This window comes from Cyanistes caeruleus, chromosome 14 (genome assembly GCF_971803275.1).
Source record: "Cyanistes caeruleus chromosome 14, bCyaCae1.hap1.1, whole genome shotgun sequence".
Taxonomy (NCBI): Eukaryota; Metazoa; Chordata; class Aves; order Passeriformes; family Paridae; genus Cyanistes; species Cyanistes caeruleus.
The window spans coordinates 19,070,345-19,080,135 of NC_141714.1; the positions used below are offsets into that span (position 1 = coordinate 19,070,345).

General features: G+C 37.3%; 1 protein-coding gene across 5 annotated transcripts in view; it reads left to right on the forward strand.

Annotated features, from left to right (window-relative positions):
* The window catches only part of DIAPH2 (diaphanous related formin 2), a 166,188-nt gene extending 156,768 nt beyond the window's left edge, over window positions 1-9,420 (forward strand). For all 5 annotated transcript variants that reach the window (XM_086849997.1, XM_086849998.1, XM_086849996.1 and 2 more), the window contains one exon: window positions 8,907-9,420. In XM_086849997.1, the coding sequence (XP_086706123.1) occupies window positions 8,907-8,971 (65 nt within the window). In that variant the 3' untranslated portion in view covers window positions 8,972-9,420. The remainder of the gene's footprint in view (window positions 1-8,906) is intronic.
* The last annotated feature ends 371 nt before the right edge of the window (window positions 9,421-9,791 follow it).

Genomic DNA, 9,791 nt, shown 5'->3' on the forward strand with positions numbered 1-9,791 from the left:
TGCCTTAAATCGTACATTCACATCCTAAATGTTTCACTAGTCAGAATAATTAAGTTGATCAGATCTGGGAGCACTGGAAGGAAAATAATAGGGTCATTGAAGCATTCAGGCTCTAATGGGAGCCTGAGTTCATTCAGATATCAAATCTAATAATTGCTTTACACCTGTACACACACTCCCAGTGAGCGAGTCCACATGTAGAGCTCAGTGCTTGCAGTGCTGTTTCCAGGGAGTTTTAGTTCTCTTTTCAAAACACTTAAGTTGTTTGGACTTTTTTCCAGCTTTGTTCTTGGTTTTATATATCAGTTGTAGCTTAGCTGATTGCTCATCTTTATGCGCAGGGAAATATTTTCACGTGACAGTCTCTTATTAAAAGTAGGATATGATTAATGTATTGCAAATGAGATTTAATAGCACTCAGCAAAGTAAGAAGACTATCATCTGAGTTTCACTGCTATCAAACAATTTATTAGCCAATTTAAATGCACTGTATACAATTTAACAGTATTCAAAGGCTGAAAGTGAGTCTATACGTGATTATGTGTACAGCACAGCAGAAGGATTGTAGGGATATTCATAGCCATGATTGCTCCTTGAAAAAGGCAATTTCAGAAGAATGAGGTAAAAATCAGTATTACTTTGTGAGATTTTATGGGAAACGAAGCAATAATTATAACTCCTTGGTTTGACTAAATCCTGAGATAAATCCCCATGAATGCCGCTGCTACAGGCTGTCACAAAAATTCGTGAAAATTTTATCACAATCAAGAATTAAAAAAAAATATACTGCCTAGGAAAATGACAGCTATTCATAGCAGGTTTCAGCAAATTCCAGCCTCAAATGCTGGTCACAGTGCTGCTTGTTATTGGAGGGGATTTGAACTGATGCAATCGTTCCTCTTCATCTTCTCTTTATTTTCCCACCTTTATAAGTTTACCTCTCAGCTGAGAATTCCAAGTGCAAAAGAAATGGAAAATGGCTGTATATGTGCCCGAATTGTACTGACATGAGGGCCTATTTTTCTCTGTAATTTTAAAGGCCAATTACCCTTGGAGGAAAGGAGAAAAATAGATTGATTTGTCTTGTAACCCCCGAGGCAGGCATGTGTTGTCTCCTGCTAAGGCTTTTCCACTGCAGCTCTCGTGGAAGAGCTTTCACTGCACATCCCAAGTGGTGCTATTAACAAAGAAAGCAAAGGCAAATTAAAATATTAAACAGATCATTTAAAGGTTTAAGGAATCTTATCTTATTGGGCCAATTCTTTCTTTGTTTTTTGGGCGGTTTTGAAATCTTAAGGCCCTGGAGTAAGCAATAGCGAAATTTCCTTTCAACTGACTACTTGAAAATAGGGTTTGCAAATCCATTTTTCATCCTACAAACGTGAAACTTCAGCTCTAAATAGGGTAAGTATTTATTTCTTTATTGGAATTATGATACAGATGGCCAATATCCTCAATTTTGGTTGCAAAAGTGTGACTTTTATTGTGCTGCCATGCTGTATTGACTGTGGTCACAGCTGGATTGCTCTGAGCTGGTAAATGTCATCACACATGCCACTTAGCATTAAAACTTCCCTCATTATTCCATTTTAAAGCATTTTTTGTGTCTAACACACAGGACACAAATAAATGGGTTTTCTACTGATGTTCTGCATTTTCCTGTGACTCAAAGGCTACAATTAACAGTGCCCAGCAAGCTGGGTCTGAGTGGCAGCACAAAGATTAGACGTGGCTTTGTTCCCTTTTAATCTGAGTAAAACTCTTTTTGTGGCAGGGCTTAAATTCTTTCACTCTCTATTTGAGACCTGCTTCTGTGCTACAGCACTGCTGGGTATTAAATTTATTTAGCAAGTTCAAGAGGAGCCAAACAGCCACACATCTCCTCCAGGAGGAATTGTTCACATGGGATAGTCTGGAAACCTTAAAATGAAGGTGCTGGGTGTTCCCTAAATGAGTGAACAGCTTTGAAGGAACTGTTTTTGAGCAGAGCAGGATGCTCCTGACTCCTGCAGATAACTCAGGAGATGTGTGTTCCTGCTTTTTTCCTGAGGAGGAACCATTCAGCCTTCAGAGACATCCTTTAAAGTGCTGCAGTTCTCCTTTGTGTTTTTTCTTCCTCCTTATTTCTTCTTATTTCTTATTTCTTCCTCCTCAACTCCTTTCAGATCAATATATTTGTAAATATCCCAGTAAGCAGGAACATATCTTTAGCAAATGATGTCTTTATAATTAATGTGTTCAGCTGTGCTATCTTGATTTTTGGGGGCTTTAAAAAACAAAAACAGCAAAAAAAAACAAACACCAAAAACCTCTGGCTTTTTTTTTTATTTATTTTTTGGCCTAAGGGTTTCTGTTTCTCGATCATAACATTTATAAACCCAGGTTATCGCTCAGCTTTCACAAGAAAGTCTTGACCTAAACCAAAATAAACCAGGATTTATAGAGTTTGACCTTACAGCTCCAGGGTTTGCTTGAAATCTCGATGTTTTCTTTGAAACTGATGCTAAAATAACCTTTTTAGCTGGCATTTAACTTTGATTGTCAACAATTTGAGATTCTGTTTAGCAAAAAAAAAAAAAAGAGCTGAGAACAGGAATGTTGGCTCTCTTGATCCATTTTCATTTTTGGTTACAAAATCATCAGATCCAGGTGAATGTCAGGTGTGATGGTTACAAAGGGTCGAGGTCAGATTTTTTCAGGCATGTTTAGGTTGAAATAAGAGTGGTTTAAATACTTAAAGATTAATAGAAAGCATATTAACTGCACAGTGTCCCTTAACCCAGCTAGAAAAGTGTTTTATTTGCTTGTTTCATCCCTTGGCAGTAAGGATCGTTTGAAAAGAGCCTTTTCAGAGCCTTTTCTGCAGCGTTATTTTGGCTGTATTTCTCCCATAACTGATTTTTACCTTATTGCTATTTTTTGTCCTCTATAGGCCATACATTCTGAGAGATCAATTTGAAATCAAATCTCACAGAGATGGACTGAATCTTAACAGAATTGAGGTTAGGAGAGCCATTTTCTCTCAAGAAAGGGTTTTGCTCCAGACAGTGACAGCACTTTTGATGCTTTTAATTTCCTTTCCTGGCTCTTTTCTCAGCTGGGATCTGCAATAATGTCCCAGGGCCAGGCCAGGCAGTTCCACAGGCACTGCTCAGCTGGCTGGGGATGGAATTCCTGCTGCTTTACTCTGGATCACTTCTGCTTCTGCCACAGGTTCTGGCAATTCCATTTAATTTTTTAATTTTTTAAAAAATTTGTTTTAATTTTTTTAATTTTTTAAAAAATTTACCTTTCGTGGTGGGGAAGCTAAAGGTGATGAAAGTGCCTGCAGTTATTAGGAATTTATATCATCATTATTATTATTATTATTATTATTATTATTACTATTATTACTATTAGTATTAATAATAATAGCAATAATATAATATAATATAATATAATATAATATAATATAATATAATATAATATAATATAATATAATATAATATAATGTAATATAATATAATGTAATATAATATAATGTAATATAATTATTATATATTATATAATATATATATATTAAAATATAATATATAATATATAATATATAATATATAATATATAATATATACTATTATTGTAATAATACTTATAATAATAGTTATTATTATTAGTTTCAGAATAATATATTAGTTTCCTAATAATATATTAGTTTCCTAATAATAATAATAAAATAAAAACAATAATAATAAAACTTGCTACTATTATTATAATAATTATTATTATTATTATATATTTTTTATTTTTGGCTTGGGTTGTTCCTTCAAGCAGTTGGTAATGTGCTGTTACAGGAAATTATAAGTTGGTTTCAGTTTTCCCTGTGCTTGGGTAGCTTGAGGAGAAAACTGGAGGCTGCCCAGGCTCAAGTGAATTGAATTTAACCAAACTTGTCACAATTTTAACCAGTGACACTAGGAAATATTTACTCATCCTGATCAGAAAAAAAAGTGGTGCTTGTAAAGAAAAATTCAGGTTTTCACCTTTTTCCTACAGAGTAAATGCCAACTAAATCATTATTGCAGATGATTTTTGTGATCCTTGGAATCCATTGTGACACTTTATTCATTTTAACCTCCTTTAATCAGCAGTTCCCTCATTTTTTCCGTAACCATTCCATACCTGTAGGAAATTGTCTTGCTTTTCTGTTTTCCCTGTTTGACTTGCTGCAGTGCTTGGGACTGCATGAGTATTTTTCCTTTGGTTGCTCATGAAAACAAGATGTGTTTCAGTAGGATTTCCTAGTGAACAAGATTTTACATGAATGAAGAAATAAATGTTTGATGTAAAGGCTTTCATTGATTCCCAAAGGCACGGGCCATACAAATTCCCTTACAGCACGCATTTCTGTCTCTTTTGCATAGTCAAAACTATTTCAAAAAGATGAAATTTTAAATATTTTATTAACTGCTGAGAGTTCTACCTTCTTGCTGTGATCATTTTCAAGGCAAGTCAAACCAGTACCTCCTTTCTCTGAGCATTAAACAGCTTTACTATTATTGTTATTGTTATTGTTATTGTTGTTATTATTATTATTATTATTATTTTTTATTATTATTATTATTATTATTAGTATTATTATTATTAGTAGTATTATTATTATTATTATTATTATTATTATTATTATTGTCAGCCGTGGAAAGGTCAATTCTTTCACCTTGAGGAGGAGATTTTGGAAGGGAAAAAGGAGCCAAGTGAGGTACCAAGCCCAAGGTGTTACAAGCAGTTTGTAACACATTTATAATTTTAATATCAGGGCTGAGAGATAATGATAGAAGAGAACTTTTTTTTTCTGGTTGCAGGGTAATGCAAATTCCAGTCAGGTCCCTTTGAGGTATGGTTTTATAGACTCTGTCTGTTCCATTATCAGATATCTGGGTGTCATGACCAGTCCACTGGACTGCACAACATCTATATTATTACTAGCATTGATTGCTCATAAAAAATAGGGTTTATAATTAGGAGAGCATAAAGTTACTACCTGGAAGAGTGGATAAGGAGAAAATGAAATGAAAAAGTCACTTAATCTTAGTAGTGCAGTTCTGCAAAGTACCATTTATTTTTCTCCTCATATAACCGAGTTCTGTGTTGATAACAAGCTACTGAGTTAATAAATCTGTGGCAGCCATTGAGACTTCTCTTTTAATAACAGAGTTAATGAAGGAGCATTAAGGAAAGGAAAAATAGATTTTGCAGGGTTTATTCCCATCTTGGCACTATGCTGAGTGCAAGAAGACTTGACAAGGAATTGTTTTTATACCAACATCCATCTGGTTTTTTGCATGGTCACCACTGCATTCCAGGGTTATGTGTACCAATTCCTCAGCATTTAATTTTATATTTACTTCATTTTCATTTGATCCAGCTAGCTAAACGATGAAGATTATTTTGTGATATAAAAATCTGCTTTGTTTCCCATTTTAATCCTTCACCGTTCTACCTTTCACTGCTGTGAGAAAGATCCTTTCAGCAGATTGAGAGGCCACTTTTAAGGTGCTGTGTTCACTCCTGAGATAGATGATAATGTCTGTAAGGGGAGCAGAGTGGGTGCACCTCACTTTTAAAAGAAATGGACTTCTAAGTTTAAAGTGAGAAATAAAATTCTAAGATTAAAATGAGGAATAAAACTCTCTTCCTGAAGGTGGGGTTACCTGGAAGGGCTGGCTGGTACACACAGAACCTGTGATCAGCTTTTCTGGGAATGTTTTTGTGTTCTCAAGGTGTACCTGAGCCTTTGGGCAATGATTTTTTATTTCATTTCAGCTCCTTTTAACTTACTCTTGTTTTCCCTCTCCATGCCCCCGTAATAAAAGGGAATAGTTTCACCATTTATTGATGTTATAGTTAATTTTATGCCAGAATAGTCAGTCATGTTTATGAGCCAGACTTGCTCTGTGTTTTATTCAATATGGTCTGTTAAATAAAAAAGGTAAATACAGATGTTGGAGATAACTGAATGTTCATGTTGCAAGTGATAGAAATTTAATGATTTTTCAAAATCCTTGCTCAGCTAACTGAAATGCCAGCCCAATCCAGTTTCAATCTAATATCAAACCCTTTGCTTTAACTTAACACGTATTAATTAAGAAAGTACTTTTTTATTACCTGAAATTATATATATATTTTTAATTTTTTATATATATATATATATATATATATATATATATATATATTTTTTTTTTACAATTTTGTTTTGTGGTTCTGTGTTTTCCTAAAGTCCCAACCCAGCTTTGCAATTACAGGAGAAGCTGAACTGAGCTGTCACTTGCAGAAAATGTTTATCTCTACCGTGATGAAAAAAAAAAAAAAAAAAAGAATGGAGAAAATCTTAAAAAAATAAAATAGAAAAAAAAGAAATCAACAGTTTTTAGACTCTCTTGATGTGTTTTTAACTCGTGGAGTTGGGTTTGAAGCACTTGGAGGCCACTGAGAGCAGGTATCGCTCCTCTCTGCTCTTGGAGCAGCAGCAGCACATTGGAGTTGATGACTTCCCTTCCTTTGTGCTTTAATTGCCAGCACTTAGTGACACTGCAACCAGTGTGGAGATTTATTCCCGTGCAAAACAGATTGACTTAGGGTAATTTGAATACTTTATGCATGGCTAGATTCATTAGGAAAAGGAGGCAAGGCAGAACTATAAAAAGAACTAATAATCTTGCTAAAGGAGCCGTTAATTCCCCACAGCATTGGAGACACTGCACTGAGCAGGCCAAGGCTGATTTTTTGCAATCTCCACGGGCAGCCTCTGCTCTCTGTCCATAAAACAGATGGCAGAGATGCCTTTCTTTGTCTTATTTCGTTGTCTGGCCCAATTCTGGGTTAGAGCAGTGGCTGGGGTTGGAGGAGCTCTGGAGCTCACCTTGGCCACCCCACCTGGTCCCTGGAGCTTGTCCAGGGCTGGGATGGAGGATGGAGGATGGAGGATGGAGATGGAGGATGGAGATGGAGGATGGAGGATGGAGGATGGAGGATGGAGATGGAGGATGGAGGATGGAGGATGGAGGATGGAGGATGGAGATGGAGGATGGAGGATGGAGGATGGAGGATGGAGGATGGAGGATGGAGATGGAGGATGGAGGATGGAGATGGAGGATGGAGATGGAGGATGGAGGATGGAGATGGAGATGGAGATGGAGGATGGAGATGGAGGATGGAGGATGGAGGATGGAGACACCTCCTGGGGCAGTGCCCAGTGCCCTCCAGAGTCTGGAGGAGTTTCCTGCTGCTCTCTGCTGTCCTGTGTTGTGCCTGCTGCCAGCTGGACAGGGCTGGACAGAGCCTGGCTGCAGCCTCTTGGGCACTGCAGGTGTTCACAGCCACTGCTGGATCCTCCTGTTGCTCCACTGCAGCCAAACCCAGCTCAGACCATGTTTGCACCCCCAGAGGAGCTGTGGAGCCCAGCTCTGTGCCCAGCCCTCAGCATGGCACTGCCAGGACACGGGCTGGGCTGGGCTGGCCGGGCAGGGACAGCTCAATCTTTGGGAAAACCTGAGTGTCTGCGGTGTCCCTGGATGGTGTTTTGCTTCTGAAGTGACTCTGATGCTGTAGGGTTCCAGCATTTCCATTTTCCATGTGTGTAACCCTGCAGTTCCTCAGTGCAGAACTCTGAACTCCACACCCAGGGCCAGCTGCTGCTTCCCCACTTTGGGCAGACACAGCAATTCCTCTCCAGGCCTGGCAGCCAAGGACACCTCACTGCCCCAGGCCCCAGAGATGGGAACAAAAGGGAGCTGGGGGCAGCAAACTTGGGGTGAATGACTTCATTCCCTGGAGCTGGAATTGGAAGATTTACCCCCAATATGCAAATGAACCAAACTTATAAAAGTGTAAAAATCCATGAGCTGTGTTCTTTGTACTTTGGGTGCAGCCCCTGGGGAGCTTCCTCTGTCCTAAATGTACTTGAAGGCCCTTCAATAAATCAAATTGCTTTTTATTCCCTTAATTCTGTCTGGGCTCTGTTTTTAGGTATCCCCAAAAAACCATCAACTTCCTCATGATATTCCAGCCCTGTGGAAAAGTCCCAGCCCTCTTGTGGGACATCCTGGTGCTGCAGCAATGTGTAGGGACAGAAATGAGGGAAAATGAGGAAAAAGATCAAAAGGAAGCAGCCACCAATAAAAAAGAGAGCAGAAAAAAATTGCATGGCAGGAACTCATTGTCAAAAAGGAAGATGCAAACCTGCAGAACAATAAGTGGGGGTTAATCTTCCGTCCCTTTGTGTGTGTGTTCATCACTTTAAAATTTTATTGTAAAGGCATTTAGGAGTGTCCTGGTACTTGGTGATTGTTTTCCTGGGATAGAGACGTATTTATTATTCATTGCAATAATTACTGTGTAATATTTTATACTAGAAGTTGTTCACGCTGCACAATCAGGAAATGCTTAGGAAGTGGCTGATTTAACTGTTCTATTTTTAACTCTGTACCAAATTATAGTGAGAGGTGTTTGGGCTTTTAGACTTGGAGCATCTGCCAGGTTTCCACCACTGCACTGGGCAGTGCATTCTCTTGACACTTGAAATGTATTTTTCTAGAGATTCTGTGCATAAATAATGTATAAAATTTGAAAGATTTTTACCCCAAATTTTGTTTATTATGTGCTGTTTCCAAGGGGACTGTGTTTCAGGATTCTCCTAATGCTTTTATCACCCAGCTTCTCTGATCAAGAAAGTAATTTATTGCTGATTGCAGAACTCTTGAACTCAGTCTGGCAGCTGCAGTGTGAAACTTCTCTGATCCAGTCTCCTACTTACTTATTTACATATCATTCAGAATGATTTTCAGGGCTGTTTGAAAACCTCTTGACATTGCATTATCCGTGTTTCAAATCTTGTGGTGATTTGTTGTTTTTTTCCTCTCTTTTTGTTGCAGATAACAAACGAGTAACTTTGGAAAGGTCTCGTTCTCGGCACAACGGAGCAATTGCAGCTGTATGATTCTTCTGATGCCAAAGAATTAATGAATTGTTTTATTTACAATGAAATGGATGTGCTTTGGGAAGAGTTTATCATCCAAATTGGCAATGATCAAAAAGGAATACTGGTATTGATTAAATGAGATGGTGTAAAAATATGTAATTTTGAAGCTGTTGCTAAAAAAAGATCCACATACTGTACCTTATTACCCCAACTACCAAGATCTGTAAACAGTGTTAAACAGTAGGGTATATATCTTATTTTCTTATGTTCTTTCTTTTCTTTTTTTTTTTTCCCACCCTTTTTGTTTAAGCTGGCAACTCACATGAAAGGAGTTGGGGATTTCTAGGTTATGTTTTATATGGGTAAGAAAATACAGTTTTGTTGAAAGAGTACAGCTGTGGATTCCATTTGCAGTTCTGATTTGAACATGAAAGGAAAAATAATAAAATTGTACGTTAATAAATTCAGAGATGAGCTGGTCTACATTATCAGAATCTTTTTTGTAACCATAAAAAAGCAACACATAGCCCCAGTCAGGTTGCTGAAAAACCTTATCTCGGTGTAAAGCCTGGTGGATTCAGCTGTTTGAGCTGCCAGTAGGATACACCACATATCCACATGGTGATATGATGATGTGTAGTTACTTATCACTGCTGAAAATAATAATAAAAAAAAAAAAAATTAAAAAATTAAATGAAACAGAGCATAGGATTTTTCCAAAATGATGTCAAGGGCAGAATGTGTTTTTAATTGTATCTAAGGAGGGATTTTTCTAATTGTGCACTTATATATTCTTTATAAAGATATTTGGGGGAAGTATGATTGTGCTATTTTGATG